We start from the raw sequence: 22712 nt of genomic DNA, 5'->3' as shown, positions 1-22712 counted from the left end.
TCGTTTTTTGCACGTGTACATTGACGAAAAGTCTGTTATGAGCATGTCATGCAGCCTTTCATAGCTGGTTTTCCAGCAAAGACTGACCGCAAGGTAATGTTTCACAATTTAGGTGTTGTGTTTACTACCAATGCAGATTGTTGATGTTCTTGCCATAACGCATTCCGCTCTACTTAGAATTTACACAATATGCTTGTGTAGATAGTTTTCTTTGCTTGTGAAACAGTTACTCGTCAAGACTAACTCGTGTAGGTGGTAGTCTTTGAGTGCCTAACGGTTACTCGTCAAGCCGGCGGTCAATCAGCGTCACAAGCGTATGCTCAAGTGGTCAAAGGCATTCATGTTCCTTAGTTACAAAGTCTTGTTGCAGTTTGGTGAACTGTGACATTCGTTTTCCTCCCCATTTTTAATCCTAAGATTTCTGCGCTTAAACAATGTTGACGACTGAACAAGTTGGTAAGGGTTCATTTTTAACCAGCCAAAGGACGAGACACAGGGTAGAAGAGGACAGGACAAGGCTGAACTAACAACTGAAAGTTTATTGAATGAAAGACCCGTTCTGAAAAGCCCGCGCACAACTCAATTGGTGAAATGGCAGGAAATTGAGAAGAATAAAAAGAAGAAAATTCAAAGTCAAGGCCTAACTAACGACTTTTCTAATAGAGCAAATTCCTTACAATAAAGGCTAACCGATGCCTTAGCCACACACTCGTCCTCAGCCTTAGCAATGTAATACGCCTCAACCAACTCTCGACAGAATTGTTTACCATTGCTGTAAACTACACCCATATTACTAGTCCTTTGGCTGGTTAAAAATGAACTTCTGCGCTTGCTTGTAAATATAAATTCCAGTGTAGCATACACGTCGCTAGCTTATGTTGCCTTACTTCGAGAGGTGCTCTCTTCTAGCTTGAGCAGCAAGAATGGTCCGCGCTACTGCCACGGTGAAGATACCGTATACACGCGTGTATTGGCCGCACTTTTTTTTTTCCGAGATTCGAGTGAAAATCAGGGGGTACGGCGATTACATGAGAAAAAAAGACAGCGAAAAAAATTATTTGCGGTGGTACCTGCCTTTATTATTGTCAAAAAAACTCCTCATTCTCCTCCGCTAAACTCGTCGGGATTTCAGGCTCGTCCTGTGTCCAAAACATCACTCCTCGTCGTCGTCCTCCTCCGAACTCATCGGGACTTCAGGCTCGTCCTTGTCCTCACTCGAGAAGTGAGTCTTCAACTTCCAGAAACATGCTCTGCTTCCCTCGGAAAGCGCGCCTCTGAACATTTGTTTTCCTGAGGGCATCTTCTTGGGAGCACCATCGCCGTACACATTTTTCGTCAACACCGAACTTTCGTCCAGCTGCTCTTTTTCCTTCTTCTTTCGCGTAGTGAATCACTTTCAGCTTAAAGTGAGCGGTATAACTAACATATTTTCCCATCGAGGAAAAAGAAAATCTTCAGCTCACGAGCGCAGAACAAATCAGGGCAGCGATGCGTTCCGATTGCGAGATCGCACATATGCTCCGGCCGATTGAGGAAATGGCTGTAAAACAGAGGAGCGAACAGACTTGGATTGGATTGGACTGGATTTGCTGGCCTCACCATTTGCAACGAGCGGGCATCGCTGCGGCTAGGAGCGCCCCATTTGTAACGGAGGTGGTGGCCGCTGCCCCCATGCTCGACTTTTTATTTCTTAAAATATTTTGTCCTTAATTCTTATTGGCAATTCTACTTCTAACCTTATGCTTCATTTTGGCTTTCACTTGATTTTTGGACCCCACCTGGCGGCAGTAACCACAAAACGTTCCGTATTTCTTGCACCGCACAGTAGACGGCACTGCCCAACTTCCTGAAACTCATGGTGCGGCTTTTACTCGGGAAATTTTTGAAAAGTTTTTTTTCCCAATTTTCTTTATAAAGTTTGGGGTGCGGCCATTACACGCGTGTATACGGTAATTATATAAAGGTGGATTAGGCCACAACTCTTCAATGCAGAAAAAAAAGTAAATGATCGAGCAGCTTACCGAACAAAAAACTACTGAGCAAGATATATGTGCTGCGTGTTTAGTCTGGCGAGTTTTAGCTTTGCGAATGGAGAACTGCGCAAGTAGTCATCATGCAGTGATTGAACTCTGTAAATAACAAAATGTTTATCTGTACTTCTTGATTGTGCTTGCCCATATTGTTTTTCTCTTTGTCCACCTCATGAGTTTTGTAAATAAAGAAACATGCCATTTCTTAATTGCTCAAGGTGTTTGCCGCGTAATTTAGTTCAGAAAGTGGCTAGTATCATTACAACCTGCAGAGGTTTAGTGCCAAAAATGTTCTTACAAGTTTCGCCTATCAATGAAAGTGCAATGAAAAATTGCTAACTAGTGTGGCAGGCGTGTATGACAGTCGTATTCACCATCCTATTATTCTAGTCTAATCATAATTTGTTTGAACCCACTTGTTTGGCTTGGCCCTCTGCGTGTGGAGGCAAAGGAATAAAAAAAATAAAGAGCACCGCACTCAGTCTGCAGCATATGCAAACAAGTGAAAACAAGAAAAAATTAAAGAGCACTGCAGAATCTGCATTGGAGTAATGCGAAAGCACCGATGCTTTTTTTATATTGCTTTTTTTTTCTCCTCTTTTTGCTGTTCTTGAATTTTTTTTTTTAACTGCTTCGTTGCGCGCCAACCCTTCTTATGTCTTTCTTGGGCTCTACTTCCGGTTGTGTGACGTCACATCCTTGATGTAACCTTAATTGACTGATTTAATTAACTATTTCGTATTTCATACATCTTGACGTCACCCTAATTGACTTACTTAATTATTTTAGTATTTCATACATTCAAATGTGGCACCAAGCCATTGGCTAATGAGTCCATTTTCACCTTTACTTTTACATTTTTTACCTCTAATTCATTGCCTAATTAACTTATTGGCCTAATTATTTTTCGGACACAACATTACGTTACCTTCTATTGGTTGACACCACTCATTAACTTCTACTTTTACACTTTCTGCCTCTAATAATTTCCTAATTACCTTAATGTCCTAATTATTTTTTCGGACACAACATTATGTCACCCTCTATTGATTGACACCCCTCATTAGCCTTACCACTTGTCAAGTACTCACAACTGTTGCAGACACGATTTTGTGGACGCATTCTGCGGACGCGGTCTGCGGACAGAAATTTGTCAACATAGCGAAGTAATGTTTTTGCAATAATAAGCTGCAACTCGAGTGATAATTGCGCACATTTATGCTATGATGGGCCGCATAGTTTACAAACGAGGTAATAGCTTTTCCTCACTTTCGATCGTATAAGCTAATCCGTTTTTAACGGCATTACTTTAGAAAACCTCGCATATACTTATATGACGGCAGAGGTGCCTGAACGTATCACGATTACCCTTCACCTCTATTGAACTTGCGTGCTTACGATTTTCCAAGGCTGCTTTAAAACAGTGCGAGAAAAAAAAAAGCTACTATTGTGACATGCCTCCAAGTCAGCAGCAATAATTTTGTGGCTAGTGGCGGAACCATTTATAGAATTGCGTTCATGTGATGGATGCTTATGTAAGTCGCCACAGTCGTAGATACTGTGTTTGGCAAGTTAGTGAACTCGTAAATGCATGGCGTGTAAATATACACTGACAAAAAAAAAAAAAAAAAACGCGGAACCGCTGCAGAGGGTGCCAGAGCAGGCATGCATGCTTCGGGCGAGCAAGCAGCTTCGGGTAGTCGCTGCCTAACTTTGCGCATGTGGGCCTTGTATTATTAATATGTTGAGGATCGTGAAATTGTTGGCTACCATCTTGCCTGTGGCATTTTAAAGCAGTCCAACTGTGGTTCGAGCGCAAGCTGATGAAACTCGTATATTATAGTTTGCGCCAAGCTGCACGGAACACCTGATGCATAGGTGGCAAGCGCCGCGGTGCGGCGAAAGACATTGCCACGCCCCTTTTCCAACTTACGCTCTGTCTGGCCGATTGGAACGGTTGGAGAGTAGCATGCGCGGAGGTGATTTCGAAGGCCATGCCTCGTTGTGTGCACGCGCTACCAGGCAGCAATAGCGTGCTCGGGTAGATCATCATCAACATCATAGGTTATGCTCTCCCTTTTTTTTTAACTCCATGATGCTCGTAGTCATCACTATTTTGCGAGGTGTCTCCGCATTTAGTTTTTCATTGTTCCTTCATTCAGTCTGTGTTACCTGCTTTGTTCCACCGTCTACCGTGTTCTTGGTACCGCATCACGGTGAGGCAGTGCGCAAGTTATACAGCTGCTTTTTAACTGAAAGGTTTCGAGTACGGGCTACAGCATAGCAACCGTGCTGCCAGCAGGCACTTCGGCATCAATGAGTTCTGCGTAGTACGTCACTGGAGACAGCGATTGCAGTGTTGACACACGAACTCGGATCAAGTCTCTGATCAAGAGTAGAACTGTATGGTCTGCTGTGAGCATTATACCATGAAACACAGAGAGTGATGATGAGGCTGCGTGCAGTAAATAAAGTGCTTTAGCAATTTGTGTTTATGGCGACCTTGTACTTTTATAACAAGGGTAAGTTCTGCTTGAAAGTAATGTTTTGGTTATATTTATAATAGCTGACCTAAGAATCCCGATTTGCACCTTATTTAAATTTGCTTTTAGCACTCCAAAACATTTGCTTGAAAACTTTTCCTGCATAATTATCCCACCCCCCAACTTAGCATCAATTTTCCGCCAAAAAAAGTGCAAGCATTATGGGAGTAAATACAGTATACCAGCAGTTCTCAGCAGTACACTCGTGCAAAATTTGGTTTGAAAAGACTTGTTAAGCAGAGTTACTGCAATCAGAACACTTTTCTTACGCTGTTCAAAGCTCAGCTCCAGTAACCAGTAATTTCTCTTTAGGTTGAGAAGCTGGCCTCAAGTGATCTTCCTCACTTCCTTCTTTAGGAGAGGTGGTGGTGACTATGCGAACAGTCTATGTCCTTCCTGCACCCTCTGTGCATGGTGCCAGATTCAAGCTTACGGCAGCAAGCCGCCAAAGAAGACTGTGCACTGTACTATGCTGCAAAATACTACTGCGACAGTGCTGGAAAGCACTGCAACGCAAAAGCAATGGGCCTGGAATGTGGATGTGCTTTCATTTTCAGTGGAGACACACAGGTAAGTGCATGGTAAGACTGAAGAACCATAGGATCAAAATGAAAGATCTGTACAGTGCACAGGCATCATGAACATGCAAATGGATAATAAAGCAAAGTTGCATTAACTATTACATCATGCTGGAAATTAAACGGAAAGTAAAAACAGGAAGCATATCACTGATCTATCACAGCAATGGACTAATGCTATGGTTGGGCGTCTCACGTAGCGGATATGCCTGTTCTGTCCCTGGCAAGGAGCACGAACAAGAATAGTATACTGAATAAGCCATTTTGACTATTATGCGGCCAGTAAAAGAACACTGCTTGTAATCTGCGGTCGCTGTCTATATCTTTTTGCGCTGATTTTTGACAAAACGTATGGATGAGGAGATCGGCTAAGTCAGCAGGCAGTGTGAGATAATTTTTTTGGTGTGAATTTTTATTGTCCTTCATAGATAACTCCAAAGGTTTCTGCAGATAATCGATGCAGCCAAGCCCGGATATATTAGACACTCAGAACTGCGCTTTGGCAAGGTGATGCAAAAGTATAGCACCACAGTTGGCGTGCATCGAACTCGGTTCAGTGAACAAGGCGTGCCACAACCCTGCAAGCTCTGCTTCTTCTAATGCCGCCCTACGCTTCCTTTTACCAGGCAGAGATGGCTCAATTGCATGGCCTTGGTCATCTAATTCGTAGTGCTACAGCACTGTGGTACTGCATAAAAAAGTGAACGTGGGGTGTGCTTGAGGGTGGGCGTTAGTCTCTTGCACCCATTTTTCATGCCACGCCCTCATCATGTGGTGAAGCCAACCTGACTAACTAAAGCCTAGTAGAGACACTTGCCCAGCCATGGTGAGGCCACAGAGAAATCTGCAGAGCACTTTGTCCAGACTCTGATGAGGCAGGTGTTCCACACCCGTGCAGCTATCACTGGGACCCTGCAATGGCTGCCCACCCAATTTTACTAATCCATTTAATTTTTTGCAAAAGGTTTTAACATGGTTGTGTTATGCCTACCCCCACCAGCCAATTAATGGGAGGTGGCTTGTTCCAAAGCAACTGCCGTTAACTCAACCGGAAAACATGAGCACAGGCATCACCGACCTGGCAGCCAATTCTCACAAGGGCAGCACCTGGGGAAAAGTTTCACGTCCAACTTCTCCCTATGGGCCAGTCTGCCTGCTTCCAACAGCCTCCTCAAAAAAATGGACTGGTGCATGTTTGCGCTATAGTACTTGCGGTTGTCTTTGCTAGTTCCCAGGGAGATGAAAAAAGTGGGTTTTAGTTGTTTGGCAGCTGTATATCAGCAGACTTGGCAATGCTGTCCAGCTCAATCGTGAGAGAGAACCCATGAATTGCCATGTCTGCTGTGACTGTGTTTAGTCTGTATGCTACAGCCATCAACAAAGTGTACAAGCAGTTAGCTATGATCAGATACAGCTCAAGAAAAATGCAGCTTTTTATACCAGTGCAGCCGTTGTCTGCAAGGGCGTTCCTGTTCAAGAGTGACAATAAGTGGATACAATTCAAGAAAAAAGCAGCGGATGACCCTCAAAGGAGGCTCTTCAGCCAACGGTGCTGACCGATTTTCATGGTACCCTGGTGAACCCATGGTGAAACCCCTTTCACCTGCTGCCCCTATGCTGTCATGTTACATCTAAGGGGACCCCCATGCAGTTGTACCTGCTAGCGTGACAGGGTGTCAATGGCTGCACAAAAGTCCCCTTAGGCCTGCTAAAGTGAGAGTACAGATTGTGGCAGAGGCCACAGGGCATACCCTTATTTCTGCTAGCATGGCAGAGCAGGGCATGACAATGTCTGACCTTTAGACCTCCCGCTAGTATGAAAGTCCCAGGTGTGCCAATGCTGCACGGTGGTCCTCTCAGACCTCCTGGTAGAGTGACCGCAAAGGATGTGGCAATGTCTGCGTGAGAGTCCTTTTAGATCTGCTAGCACGACAATGCATGGTGTGGCAGATAAATGAGGGTTCACCTCAGATTAACTGGATTGACTGTGGCGCCAAGAAAATAGTCCAACCTGATTGGCTTCCTTCAAGGGGCATTTGCCACTTTTTTCTTCAGTTGTATCAGACTATAGTCACTTGTAAACGCATCATAATGAAGGCAATCCTGTACCCATTATAACACCGGTGGGTACCTGGCAGCAACAGAGAGGGGAGGGGGGGTAAACCCAGCACCTGTCAAATGTAAAGTGGACACTCCACCACACGGTCACCAGTTTGGCAAAAGGTATACAGCTAGCCAAACAGTATCCTTCCAGCAAAACACAGTACAAGCCACAATGCCACCACTATATGTAGAGAGAGAAAATGAGCGAGTGTAGCAACAGGTGTTGATACTATGTCACCTGGTCACTGACCGTATGCTTCTGGTACTTGACAGCGAGAACTGTGCACCCGGTGACCATGACAGCGGCGGCCAGACCCAACACACCGAGCAAGGCGTAGAGGCCCAGCTCCAAGGGAGAGGCTACGAGCGGTCGCGATCCATCAGCCGACAGGGCAGCCCGGTTGTGGTGTGCCTGCACCGACGGCTCCTGGGGTCGTGCGCCATCCTGGTACGGCACCGCGTCTAGGCTCCCGCTGGCGCCAGCTGCAGTGAATCGGGCATTGACCCGGGCCCGAGCCCAGGCCAGGGGAGCCCCCCGGCGCCGCCGCTGGCAAGCTTCACCCAGCTCCAGGCTTAGCTGGGTTTGAGATGAGAGTGCAACAGGGCGTGAGCAACATGAAAACGTACAAAGCCCGACTCCAAAACCCTTTTTCCCGAAACTATGTTATTACATGGTGCCTGATTGAAGCTACTTCAAGGGTGCATTTACAGCTATCTGTTCGTAATTCGTGCTGCTTGCTGAAACTGTAGCAGGTCTGTATATTGCATTTGCTTGTAATTTAGTTGTGATACTTGTAAAATTTTCCACCTTCAGAAATTCCACAAGACACACCGAGTTGGACTGCCTCTCAAAATGCCCAGCCCATTTACTGCTGCTAATGTTACTAAAAGGTTTGTTTTGTAGGATTTATTGTTCCAAAGCGACTCAGGCTATGAGAGACGCCTTAGTGGAGGGCTCAGGAAATTTCGACCACCTGGGGTTCTTTAACGTGCACTGACATCGCACAGCACATGGATGCCACTCCATTTCGCCTCCATCAAAACGAAGCAGCCACCTGGGGTTCTTTAACGTGCACTGACATCGCACAGCACACGGATGCCACTCCATTTCGCCTCCATCAAAACGAAGCAGCCACCAGCGGACGGGTACGAACCAAAAACATCCCATTTTAAAGAAGTGCATACGAGTAGAGTTTCTTTATTGAGTGGTATTTCTTCCCCATGAACACACCATGATAGTTCAGGCACTGCTTGGAGCACTGCAGAGCGTGCTGGAATGCAGAGCTTGAAACAGCACCTCCTCATGGATGTACATTTGCACAGATTGTACTTTACTTCTCATATAGAAGTGCTATGCTGTGACCAGCTGGCACCACCCAGTGTCACAAATGTACAGAACAATCAATAGGTGACTCCGTCACGAAAAATTATCTACAGAAGTGCCCAATGTACAGCGACTGATGTGTTCATACGAACTCTTTATTAACTGCTTTTGGCTTCAATTCCAGGAAATGACTGAAATGATTTGGCACCGCATAATCAAGAAAAGGCTCGGGGCTTTATTTAAAAATGCCATGCCATATATATGTGCAGAAGATGACCAAATACCAACTGGCCCACGACCCGTTCAGGGCAGCCCTCTGCAAGATAATAATGCACACACATGCAGCTGCAGTGCGAATGTGTTGTTGGTACCTGCAGGAGGTTTCCCTGCCCCTGTCCGATAGCCACAATGCGTGGCCGAGCCGCCAGGCCTCCCGATGAGGGGGCCACGGGGGCCAATGCCACCACACCGGGATCCATGCTCTCCGTCACCAGGCTGAAGTCAGACTCTGGCACATCCGTCAGTGGCGTCCATGTGCCGTCCGAGAAACGCAGAGTCACGTCCAGCAGGCCCTCCTGCTCGGAGTGAAACACGCGTCATGTTTCAGGCAAGCTGTGCGCTGCATGTGACTGCATGCTGACAACTACGGGCCAGATGCAGTGAAGGATACACGTACCAGGGAGGGCTAAAAAATAAAAAACACCAAATTGCCCTCTCTACACCACCTGTTGGCAGTGATGTGTAATTTCAGAGGTCATCGTGCCATATACTAACATGATAAGTTACCATTACTGTCAGGTTCAGCAAATTGGGATCAGCTGCACTGCATGTGAAAGTGACATTGAGATGTTTGAGAATGGCAGCGCAGGAAAGGTGCACACGCCCACAGCTGCCGGACTTGTCTGCTGCTGACATCACCATGCAGATGCACTACACAGCATAATATTGCCCTTAAGTACATAATAGTTACCACAGTAAGCTGAACACAAATGAGTAGATTTTAAAATCTAGAGGCCTATGCACAGTGGTTGACCAAGATGCGAATCATGGCCACGGCAGTGTGTAGGAGGAGGAGGAAAGGCAGTGGTTAAGACTTCAGGCTAGAAATGTGAAAAGTGAGAGAATGACGCGAACAACAAGCTTGACTTTTGGCTGCCTTTTGAGACCTCTCAAACTACAACAGCTATAACTGCCACTGTTGTGCAAAGGTTCACTTGTCCTCCCCTCTCGAGAGAATCGTTCAAAAGATTCCCAAGACAAAGCTGCTGTGGTGACGTGTACAGATGCTATCTACGTAGCAAAGGTTCACTTGTCCCCCCCCTCTCGAGAGAATCTTGCAAAAGATTCCCCGAGACAAAGCTGCTGTGGTGACGTGTACAGATGCTAACTATCTACGTACATTACGAATGATGCCCGCAGTGCCCTCTGCCCTCTCCCTTCCCGATTCCTGGATTGAACCCAAACCTATGCTCAGAAAGCAGCCCTGCTAGTTTTGCGACTGGTAAACCAAACTGCTCCCAGATCATGCTTTAGCCCAGCCATCTAGCAAAGCATGCCTCGTGACGATCAGCAGCTCATAACTGGCAGTGATGCTGCAGGTGTTGAGCAAAATTAAAGTGCTTGCATCTCGCATCTTTTCTTGTACGCTCTTCACAGTGTGTCATTAGGCGCATTGATTCTGACGATGAGTTTTCTTGGTGTAAGTGGTATGTATGCCTGCCGATTGCCCTTAATTGTAGCATGCAGTGCTTGCATTGGCCGAGTGCAACAATGTTCGAATTTCTTTTATTCTTTAGTTTTACAAGTTCAGGTGTCAACACGAATGACATGCTGACTAACACGCACGTTAGTGCAGCATTTGATTTAGCATACTGAGTGAAAAACATGGCAGTTATTACTAGCTTTTATTTACCTCATGCTGCAATATGGAAAAGAAATTAAGGCCTGATGCCTTATCAACCGAGAAAAACTTTCTGCTCTTTATGCAAATTCAGAATTAATGCAACATTCTGAATAACTGACCCGTTTGGAAAGCAGTGATTTTTATATGGTCAGGAAACTCTCCCAGCAGGTGCATGTAATACACTTAGCTGCTTCCCAAGTGTATCTAGTTTAAATTCTAAATATCTAATCTACCACTTCTCGCTCATTGGCATCAAATTTCAACTTTGCGCTTCCATAAATTTCGCTATTCACAGCTATCCCTTACCCATTTCACCAGAATTCACAGCATGTTAGCCACAACAAAGGTGTTTACCCGCTGCCTCCCCGTACTAATAAACATCTTTTTTCATCTTTAATCCAGACTGCAGAAGACTGGAATAATCTTCCCGCTGATGCTATGCTTCACTCCAATCTGCAACATTTTAGAAGATTCATCACGAAAACATAAGGAACTTTACCGATGTGATAACCAATCTACTACTTTGATATAATACCTCATGTAATATCCCCCCCCCCCCTCCCCCCAAATCTAGTGACATTCTGATGTGCATGTTCTGAATAAATGATATCTTTGCCATTGGTCTTCATCCAGGGTGAAAGCTGTGGCATACTGCGGGTGGATGGGACTTGCGAAAAGAAGTAAAACTTGAACTGAGTTGTCTTTGTGAATGCATGCTGTGAGCCATTAAACATCAATGCATTCATTTACACACACCGACATGGTTTCTGGAGTTTGGCAATGGCCATAACATTTCGTTTATTTCAGCGCCATTTCGAGTGCCCGCTACAGTTTTGTTAGCCCTGTTTTGCACGAACTGTTATCACTGCAAGTGAATTCCTCATGGCTACCTTTTATTATTTGCATCATCATTCGTGACAGCAAGGTGATTTGGCTGTACTAATTGCAATAAAGCTGCTCATTTGCAATAAAGCTGAATAAAATACACACCTACAGCTGGCTCACTGCCTGCTCTAGCATTCTGGACAACTGTCGCAAGAGAGCAAGTGATCACTGTTGCAGATTAGTGCAGGAATCTGCAAGAGAAACAGGAGGAGGATGACGAAGTTAGGGACAGGAAGAGCGTGCGGTAGAGACTTGCCGCCATGCTGCCACATCAACAGACAGGGATTAAACGCAATCAGAGGTGGCCTGGTGCCTGCCCTCTTTCTATATATTTTGGTGTCTCCTTCTATTATAGAAGGAGGGCAGCCACCAGGATGCCTCTGAATGCATTTAATTCCCCAGCTGTCCCCGGCTATCGATATGCCAACATGGCGCTCAGTCTTTATCATGCGCTCCAGCTTCCGAAACCTCATCTTCCTTCTTATTCTGTTTGCAGATGCCTTCGTGAATCTGCAACACGCTACGTGCCCCAAGGTGAGACATAGCTTGAAGCTGAAACTATGTCACCTCAATGGTCTCTGACCATTGGCATGATGAAATCGGTTTAACACCTTGCTCGTGAATCTTGTCAGTGATGACACAAGATACTCCACTTCCAACTTCCGCAACAGGACACCGACAATGCAGAACAAGATGGATCTGTAGGGCCGTGGCAGCCCAGATTCGAATCACACACTGCAATCTACAGTCAGGCGAAGTTCTTCTGATCACTCTGCTATACACCCACCAACACACTGCGCTGAGTTGTCAGTACTTAGTGACCAGAATACATCGCTTGACATCAATCCCTTGGTCCATGTGGGAGTTCATTAAGTACAGTGGCACCTGGGTGGTTTTCATGCAACCTGTGGCACCTCTCTTCATGATGACCTGCTACTAATGAATGCCACCCAAAATGCTGTCGTAAGAGCAGCAGACCAGAAGTTGATGGTGCTCGTCGAGCATTGCTTCAGTTTCCCATTGTGGCCCACCTGACAGTTTTAACTGTTGATATAATCGCTGATCTGCTTGCGTCATCGTAGCCATGGGACCCTCATCAATGTTGCACGATGTCCACGGGTTATGGTTCTGTTGGGCGAAGACCAGAGCACCACCTCTCCTGACATCGCCTGTGAAACCATTTGCTCTGTTTCCAGGTGACGTGGTACTTTGAGAGAAAGGGTTCACCCAGCTCCTTGCATGACATCTAGTTGTTGGAGCCCTGCTCCCTGGCATGAAGGTCTTGTAGTCGCTTTGCCCCACTTCACTGTAAACATAATAGGCTTTTACCTTGTTCATAAGCATAAAATGGTGACTTCAACGCTGGAAGTTCACAGCTGCACCTTAAAGTTCTGCACAGCTTTGACGTAAATGCTGTGACAAAACACAACCACACACTCGATCTCAAGTTATTAGCACAATGTCACACTTCCAAAAAGAAAAAAAAAACACAAAACAGAGTGGTGCTCGCTGTCCTAAACCAGTTCACATCCTTCAAGAGCAGCCACCAGATCGGTGCGTCCACCAGGATTGAATTACTAGCGCCTCCCGTGTGAGAAGTTAATCACCTGCAGCACAAGCCATCTGTGCAGAATAAGCGTCCCGGTCACACCGTGCACTCTCTGATTGCAAGCCCTTGCAAGCTGTTAGTGCAGTCCAACCGCACAATGCCGAAGTGGCACGAACCTCACATCGGCGAGCAACTTCGTGCGTGACACAGCCAGCTTAAACAGCTTAGTTGTTGCTATCCAATGGTCGAGCACCTTCTCATGCACATATGCGCCGAGATCACAGAATGGTTCGTAATGTGCCGTCAACTGTGCCGGCGTTTCTTGGTTCTTGTTAGGGCGACACACAAAGTCTCTGTTAATGTCATCACTAAAGCGAACCTGCCCCACTGGGCTTCGAGTGCTTGTATTGGGCTTTCAGGACTATCGAATCACCTATTTTGTCATGCGCACGAGATTCATCGCAAACATCTTCCATACCCTCAATCGCCCCGACATCCTCAATATTGTCTCCTACGCTAGCAGGGCTCGTCTGCACACTGGAAGCTAGGTATTGCTCTTCCCTTTCTACCACAACTGCATACACAACATCATGTGCCTCGCTGCTAAAAATATCTGCAATGTTCACCGGGCAATGCCGTCTTGTGTTGTATCCAGGGGAGAACGATACAATATTTGCTGAGCCAATATTGTAATGACATTTGATTCTTGACATTTGATTCTTGAAGTTTCGCTGAAAGGTGCGGTTTCTGTGGGACTGAGTATCAACCGGTTTCATGCCGTCGCACTTTACTTGCGCCTCTGACTCACTGCATAGTGCTTTGCTGGCATTTTTCTTTCGGGAGGAAGCGAACAACAATATTCCTGCTCTAGCACTACTGCTGTCATTTCTTGCTCAACTGCTGTTTTCATAAAATGACGGCTAACGACAGCAGGAGTAGACACCTGAAGGCTCTCAATGTGGGGGTGAAGGAGCGTCATCATTCGTGTGGTAGTTTCCTCATACTCTTGTACAGCTGTTATGTCTTCTGCACAGACGTGACTGACTCTAAAATCCTGCATCTTCTCATGTAATATGTGTAAACTGCCGTTACAGTTCTTCAGTTTGGTGTGAATGAGCTTTAAGTCAAGAACAGTCCCATCATTCGATTTCAGTAATTAACTTGCCTCATGGAAGAACCAGGTCTGAAAAGCTAGTTGAATGATGCGCTTCCTTTTGATGCGGTCCATGGCATCTCGATGAAGCCCCCTTTTTTCTCTGCTCGGGTTTGCTGGCTGAGCTCCTGGTATCTTTCCGGAGGGTTGTTGGATTTCTTCCTCCAGGAAGGATCGATGGAAGAGCTCACTATGTACCTTTTCGGGTTTCGGCCCCAAAATTATAGAAGGAGGAGGGCAGGCACCAGGACGTCTTTGAGTGCGTTTACTTCCCCAACTGCACCCAGCCATCGATATGCCAACATGGTGCTCAGTCTCTACCGTGTGCTCCTGATTCCAAAACCTCGTCTTTCTTCTTGTTCCGTTCGTAAATTTTCTCAACAATCACCTTCATAGCAAAAAGGATTGGATGCCTTCATGCACGTAGTACTATAATGTTTATCTGGACTCATCAGCTCACTTGGCCTTACGCACACACACCTGTGTTTTCAAAACAATAGGACAATGTTCAGTAAGCTAAAGAGTGAAAAGCACCGAGTAGTGAGCAGCAAATGAGAGGTGAGAATGTGACCCCCTTGCCTGGTAGAGAGAGGTGAGCGCCTGGCTGGTGGACGTCTTGGCCACAAAGACCCCCTGGGCAGCTGCCTCGTCAGGGAGCACCTCGAGCGACAAGCCAGTCACCAGCTGCACCTCGAGACGCACCAGACTCTCCTTGTCCGTGCTCACCCGCAGCTCGCTCGCACCCAGCACCTTGCCCGTGATGGGCGACAGGACCTGCAACAACAAGACCAGTGGGCATGACTGCTGCGCTCTGACCTCCATTGCTCACAGTGAGGAAGATATCCTTTTTTTTTAAGAGGTGCATAAAGGAGTACTGAACAAGGGTAGAGGGGGAGTCTCAGTTTGCAAGCCAAACCAACGTTTCGACAAGTCCTTCGTCGAAGACAAGTCCACTTGTCAAAAGATTGGCTCGGCTTGCGAACTGAGGCTTTCCCTCTACCCGTGTTCAGTGCTCTTTTATACTGTGCAGCCATCTTCTATCTCTCATTCTATTCTTTTTAGGGGTGAGTAAGTTAACGCGCCACGTGGGCTCCGGCTAGCCCAAAAACCGGGCTAAGGCATGAGTCATTTTGCCAGGCATAGGTCGAACCCAGGCATGAAGCAGGCCTCAAACGTTTTCATTCGGCAATTTCTAAAATTATTTTTTGTTCAAGTTGGTTTTTGGGTGAAGGGAGGCATAGCACCTGTTTTATTTTTGGGTGTACACCTAATTAGGTCAAGGTCATTCAGACCAAGTGAGGCCAAATCCCAAATTGCACCTCGAGTAGTAAGGCTTACGCTCTAAACGTCAAGGTTTATTGACCTATTTATTAATTACCCACCACAATGGCTTAGTGGTCAAGGCACTCAACTAGTGAGCCAGGGTACCTGGGTTTGATACTGGCCACGATGACCAATTCCAATACTACAGGCGAAAAGCATGCTCCCGTGTACTGTGCAGTGTCAGTGCATGTTAAAAAACCACACATGGTCAAAATTGTCCGGAGCCCTCCACTAAGCATACATCATAGCCTTGGGATATTCAATCCTTCAAACATAACCTTTATTTACTTATATTTTGGTGTCTTGTAGAGCTGTATTTTTCTCACACAGACAAATCCTGCAAACAAAACTGCACTGTTCTTTCCTTTCTCTCTCTACTGAACAGAACTTCTCGTAAATGAAATACCAGAACCTTTGAGAGTTTAGAGACCTTACTGATGCAAAAGAAGAGAAAGCTTAACTACGTCATTTAAAAATTGAGTCAATCCGAGTCAGTTGCAGTGCAATGTCCAAGTAATTTCATACAAGTGCCAGACCACGTTGAATGATACAAGAAGATGGCTCTCCTCGGTGAATGAAGAGCAGCAGTGAAATGTCACTCTCGTGTGGTTTAAGGGGGGAGGCTACTCTTAGAGAAATTTTTTTTGTTTCTGCACCAAACTTAATCAAAATGCACACCCTTTACTATTTTTTCGAGCCGATTTCAAAAATGTGATTGCTTTTAAGATACGTTAACTAGTTCTCAGGATACATTTAATTAGCTCCTTATAATTACCATGAACAATGGGGGAAAAAGGACCTTATAAAGGGTTACAAATGGCACATGGTTAGATTCTAGAAAGAAAGAGGGATGCAATGTTGGAAGCAGTTTTTTCCTTTTATCATTATAAGAGATTTTAAAAGACACTGAAACTTAAGGTACAAATCGTGCCTAACATGCAATCAAGAACTAGAGCATTTAAAAAAAATTCTGAAACATAATTAAAAATTATGCTTCCAACATTGCATAGCCTACACAACTAGCTACGTGCTAAAAAAAGAATTATGGTTCTATCTGCCATAGATGTCGAGATATGCTAGTTTGGGATCTGCTGAGTGTCCAGAATTTTCATTTTGAGAAAAACAACAAAAACAAAGAAAGTGCTGTTTATGGAAAAATGCATCAAATTTATTCACATATTGGTATTGCCGGGTGCTTAATACCCCCCTGGGATATAGTCAGTCTGACTACAGTCATTGAAATGGCGCTTTCTCAGCGTGCGCTGCAGAGTTTCCGCCGACTTGCGCTTCTGTATAGATGCAGTTTTCCGTTGATCATCTTTCTCGTGCATCCGCTTGCGTGTCTGGGGGCTAGGCATTAGGCTGAGCTCTTGCAGTATACGAGCAGCAGTCCTTTCACTACCGGCATTGAATTTCATCACAGCTTCAGCCACAGCAGCCTGAACGGTGAAGAGAGAAGCATGCCGCTCCTTTCGGGCAAGTGCCCATATCATTGCATGCAAACTCTCATTGTTGTTTTGAGTCTTGCCTCGTTGGCAGCGTTCCAGCAGCCTCCTGTCTGAAAGCCTTTCGTATATAGGCAGTAAGGCACTGCAGACATAGGATGGCAAATTGTATCGGTGATGTGGCATAGCTTCACCTCTAGCCTCTGCCGCATTTTGCCGGCACCAAGAATCAGGCCCTGTTGGACATAGGCTGTGGTTGTAAGTAGAGTCGTTCGATGTCACATGATGGTAGGTAGCCATCACAGCTTTGTGAGTGGCCTCCACATCACCTATGTGTGATTTGAGCGCCCATGAATAATAGGAGCTCATTCTGGTGATCAAATCTTGGGTGAGTTTGCCTCTTCCACCAAATGGTTCTCCAGCAGGACCCTTCTGCCTGGTGACCAGATTGCGCAGCGCAGTGCCCATGCGTTTTTGCACGTGATTTACGCAATCTTCTTTCTGAATATCAATGTAACCGTACACTTCCGCTTCTTTCAAAGCAGGGAACGTGCGGCTGTCCCCGTCCGAGAGCATTGGAGGTTATGCTGCTGTAGTGACCGCTGGAATAGGATCAGGGCAGCCTCAACCTCCATTTCACCAGCCTTTTTGCTCGTATTTTTTTGGCAGATATGGCTCTGCTTCCAGGCTGGGTATGTGGGGTCGTCTTCTTTCGGGCCCCGTTCACACGCGGCGCAGAAGTTGCTCAGCACAACGAAGTCGAGAACAAGTCCCGTGAACAGTTCAATGACAGTTCCGATGCCAACGTGCGAGGAGTGTCCACGTGTCATCCAGGAACCGTCGAATGAGACCGCGATGTTGCGTGGATGCCCAATATTTAGCTCTGCGTAAACTTCCTGAACTGCTCGCGCACAGTCGGAAGTCAACTTATGGGCTGCGCGATCCACTGCTGGCGTCAACTTCGTCTTGACGTACTTTTGCCAAGTTCTTGCGTGCAGACCGCGGTGCGATATATTCATTGTCGAAAATATATCATTCAGCGCCGCACGTTGATTTCCGGTCGACTGCATCGCACGCGCGGCGAGAATGTTAACCACGAACGGACTCACTGTCCGGTCGGTCTTCACGCGCGGCGAGCTCCATCGCGATGAAATGTCTCCACAGTTCGTGCACACCAGATTCAGTTTGGCGGCAAGGCCGTATTCCCTTTCGGATTTGTCGATGTTTACGTCGCCGTCGCACACTTTGCACTTCACAGACGCCAGCATTTCGTTCACTAACTTCAAGCTTACAATCGTGAAGGTTGTGTCGCTAAGAGGGGCGATCGTGGCGTCAATTCTGTCGATGATCTCAGTCTTGCGCTCCGTTGCTGCAGCCGCTGCCATCTGTTGAATCTTCTCTTGGGCCTTCCTGTCCCTTTCTTGTATGTCACAAGTTTCTAGCATCGGAGTATCGCGACGAACGCGACCGCTGTCCGAAGAGGTTTCCGCAGTCGGCGCCGCCGTTAGGCCTATCCGGGTCGGCACTTCCCGATCCGCTGGCGGAGGCATATCCAGGGCGGTCGAGGTTTCCACAGCTCTCGGGGTGTCCACGGCTCTCTTCATGTTGCTAATCAGCGATTTTTTTCGCTTCTTTCCGTACTTGTGAGAAACACGGAATTTCGGAGCCGACGTCGTTATCGTTGCAGGCCGCTCCACTCCGACGAACGCACTTTGGCAAGATGGCTACCGCTTGTGCGTCGCTGACGCTCCCAGCAGACGACGCGGGGCGCGTCAACCAATAGGATAGCGGGCTTCAGTCACGTGCACTGCCTAGCGAATAGCGTCGCGTGTTTCGGCTGGTCTTTGCCGGCATTTTCTCCCTCATCCAATACGCGCAAAAGAACAGCAATGGCGCGAAATTGAAAACGAAAAGCAGCTCTTTCAAATGAGACCAAGATGGCGCCGATCGCTTCAGTAGACGACGATAGCGTGCCGCGGAAAAAGAACTGTCCTTGCGCGAAAATTTCCTCAAAGCGAGCGCGGATATATGTTTTTCTACTCATTTTACAGTGTAAATATTGACTCTAGAGGTTAGAAAATTCACAGACTGGTAGTAAAACAGTTGCAGATTTCTAAAATTTTATTTCTGAGAAATCGATTTTTTCGCAATTTTTTCGTCCTAAAGAGCCGCCTCCCTCCTTAACGCACTGGACCCAGCAGCGGGCTGCACTGATGTGGTTTTGAGAGGAACGGTGTTACGCTCTACATGCAGCTGACTTCCCACGATTACTCGTCTACTAAAGTACAGAGAAAGGCTGGCTTGAGCTGTTTCAGCTATCAGCACACACCATCAGTTCTACCAAAATAAGCTGCACATCTTGTCAGTTTTGTGTTCCTGCTTGGGACTCGAAGTTGGAAGTTTCATAAAAACCACTGGGGAAAGACATTTATTTGATTTTTCAAGGAGCCATCATTTTTAACAATACAGTCCTTTAACATTCTTTAATGCCTCAGCCGCAAGAATGGCATATGTGACTAGCGTGAGCTACAGACATTGCGTTTTGAAGACATCTTGCTGATGCAGCCAGGGCCGAATTGTTAAACCAAGGAGCTTCGATGGGAGCATAAAATAACTATGCTTTCTCCATGAAGAATCAGCAGCGGTGTCCCTGCGAGCTTTCAAAAAACTGCGCCACTCGCATACCACAGGGCAGCCACGCCATCAGAACCTCCAAGGCCCACAGAACAGGAACAAACCAGGTCTTCAAAAGAAATAAGTGTGCTGCAGATTTTCTGCAGCCTCCCGGCATGTTAGGTGTCATGGAATGAGCTGGAAACTCTCCAAGAAGAATTTCAAACGGTTTCTGGTGGTGTCGCCACCTGATGACAAGGCCTGCATTCTAAGGTCACCTTACTGCTCAGCATTACGAATGGTAGGGCGACGGAAGTCTACAAAAACCACGTTCAGTGGCAAAGAGCAGTTGGATGATTACGCCACCATTATCAGCGAGTCAAACGAATACCATGAAGCACAGAGGAGTGAAGCTTGCAAATGCTTCAGTGTATGCTAGAACCAGGAGAGGCTGTGGAACAATTCATCAGAGACCTAAGGACTTGCTTGCGGATGCAACTTTCAAACAAAAAGCAGATTCAATGATTTGAGACAAGCCCCATGACACTCATTCACATAAACTGAGCCCTGGAACTGTATTACAGAGTGTGCTACGAAGGTACGTGTAAATAGTCATCAAAATTTGTCAATGCAGAATGCAAGTGCTCTGCATAAACTAGGTGATACACACAAAAAGTTGGATGCACAGCTAGTAGTGGCTTTAAAGTAGCACGGTGCAGTAACTTGTTGCGTGGTGCTGCACTTCTTTTTCCGACCTGCGAGCATGCAGTGGCTTCCCTGCAGTCACGCTTTATGGCTGTCAGAGTATTGGTTTTCAATTTTTAAGCAAGGCCTGGCATGTGGGCGTTTGCCCCATGTGCTGGCTGTCAGTTTAAGTTAATGCATGTGACATGCACAAGGAACTGCTGCTTGGAAATCTGTAATTTCTAAGTTTGAGGAGTCAAAGTGCGGCGTGAATCAAATCGATCAGCCGACATTATTTGCAAACTATTTGGAGTTTCAAATATCTCCATGCCCCTACTCAAAATTGAAGCAGCATTTTGTGTATAAAAAAAGAAGAAGAAGAAAAAAAAGATATCACCCCAGCCCATTTCAGCGGTGCATATGTTGCTAGTCACATACTCCCATTGCCATAAGCTCCAATGCTCTGCACTTCCTCTGTACCAAGTAAAATAGTTGGATGGCTGATGACCCATATTGTGCGAGTGGGCTTTATGCACTAAAGCTGTCGCAGCATAAACTCCACCAAGCCTGTTTTTCTGAAAGTGCGTAGAGAAAGCAACGATCCCAGGGCCTTTAACAGCGCCTACTTTCTCGGACTACACCTCTCGCATGATGCTTGTGGCAGGTCAAGCGGCCACCTGCGGCCCTCACCTGGACCTCGGTGCGGCCTGCACGCAGTCCCCGTACGGTGGTGCCCTTGAGGGTGGCCAGGTGGGCGTCAGCCACACGAAGGAAGGGCGCCACCAAATGGGTGACGGCCACCTGGGTACGGCGCCCCAATAGGTAGGCCTCTCGTCCAGAGTTGTGATCCACACTCTGGAAGCGCGTCAGCACCTCCACCCGTGCCTGCTGGAAGCGCAGGCGACATGAGCCCGGGGAGCCGCCCAGAGAAGGACCTTCCCCCTGCAAAGAAAAGAATAGTGTATTACAAAAAAAGAAAGAGGACAGCAAGCAAAGTAGTGCACAGTTCTTTACAAAACTTCTAGGTCAACTACACGAGCAATTGGAGAAACTGTCGAGCTACGCTAAACAGCTCCTATTATGTTCCTGACATTCAGAGCTGGACTTATGCACACTGGTGGGACATATCTGACAAGGTAAAACAGCTAAATCTGTCAAAGCATCACTATGGTTGTTCTGCATATCACTATCTATTTACAAGCCACAGCTGAATACTGAAAGAGGTTGAAAGGTTCCACTTCAGAGCCTAACTCAGACTTGAGGCTTCAAATTAGCTTAGATCACGAGTTCTTCACCATCAACTGAAAAGCCTGTATGTGGCCGCCTATTGTATTTTTCTCCTTTTTATAAACAGCTGGCATAAATGAGGATGAAACGATGCACCTTGGCACTGAGCAGCAGGACTCCATGGGTGCTGAGCCACTGCCTAGAAGCCAACGGTAAGCTTAATGCTTGCATGCTGTTTTACCAGCAATTAAAATCGGGTGGCAGACCATTTGGTCTAACGCAAACGCAATTAGACTTGATGCTGGGCTAGTCGGCCTGCAAGTGGTATGGCGAACTTGAGAAAGCACACCAGAAAATGGAGAGATGACCTACTTCTGCAGCACTAGCATGCGCTCTCTCTATTTAGTAAGTTCTGTCTCATGCTTGCTAGGCCGCATGCATATGTCTGAAACTTCTGATGCCCAAAAGGGCCTTTGTTATCTGGGATTCAGCAATTTAAACTGGAGCACCGCCAGCTTTATTTGCAGCTCAAAACAGCAGTACCACCACTTTCTTCTGTAGCACTTAGAAAGTAAGCTGCCAAAATTGGGAACAGTAGAGCACCCTGCATTCAGACTGTGACTACAAGATGAAAAAATACAGCGCAGAGAAGGACGAGGACAAAATGAAGACACATAGGACACACGAGCGCTGACTTGCAACAGTTTATTTCGAGCCTCAGAGCCTTATTATACTGCTCCCATTTGGGTCTGCACATTCCAAACTTGTAAAGAGGGGTATTGCGGGACTGTGCTTAAGAAATTCCCTGTGTAAGTCTTGTCCTGAACTTATGGCTGCCAGCTTCAATGAACAGATCCTTCGTCTCCGAGCTGCGGGATATCCCACACATGTCATTATCAGTGTCGCTGAAACCCTACTTAAGCGCTTGTGCTCAAAAGAAACTAGTAAATCACTGCCGCCTACTAACAAGCGGATTGCTGTGATCCCGTACATTCACGGCCTGTCTCATCGCCTGAAAAAGATCGGTGAACGGGGGAATGTGAAAGTTGTCTTTTCTGCCCCCGATAAGCTGCAGAAGTTGTGCAGATTGACAAGGCCCGGTGGTTCAAGAAACCCTAATTGCAAGAAGAACCACCGTACAAAGTTTGTAGAATGTTCGTGTTCAGTGGTCTACAGCATCCCTTTGAAATGTGGGAAAAGCTATGTAGGGCAAAGCGGTAGGTGCTTGAACGACCGCCTCCGGGAACATTGTAACAATGTGTCTGAAAAGCGAGGAGGGTTTTTGGATGTACACTGCAGGAAATGTAAACTAAACTGTAATGACGAAAATGTAAACCAACACGATCCAGATG

At 46.4% G+C, this 22712-nt stretch overlaps 1 protein-coding gene across 1 annotated transcript in view; it reads right to left on the bottom strand.

Moving 5' to 3' along the window:
• The window catches only part of dtn (transmembrane protein 132C dtn), a 54853-nt gene that overhangs the window by 7203 nt on the left and 24938 nt on the right, over positions 1-22712 (bottom strand). Inside the window, exons 10-13 of the mRNA XM_084597436.1 lie at positions 20824-21075; positions 14648-14842; positions 8950-9153; positions 7505-7831 (exon numbers count right to left, since the gene is read on the bottom strand). Of these exons, the coding sequence (XP_084453562.1) occupies positions 7505-7831; positions 8950-9153; positions 14648-14842; positions 20824-21075 (978 nt within the window). The remainder of the gene's footprint in view (positions 1-7504; positions 7832-8949; positions 9154-14647; positions 14843-20823; positions 21076-22712) is intronic.

The sequence above is a fragment of the Amblyomma maculatum genome, chromosome 3 (genome assembly GCF_055883805.1).
Source record: "Amblyomma maculatum isolate TAMU_Amacu chromosome 3, ASM5588380v1, whole genome shotgun sequence".
Taxonomy (NCBI): domain Eukaryota; kingdom Metazoa; phylum Arthropoda; class Arachnida; order Ixodida; family Ixodidae; genus Amblyomma; species Amblyomma maculatum.
The sequence above is the reverse complement of the archived record's forward strand: the minus strand, read 5'-3'. Positions and strand labels throughout refer to the sequence as shown.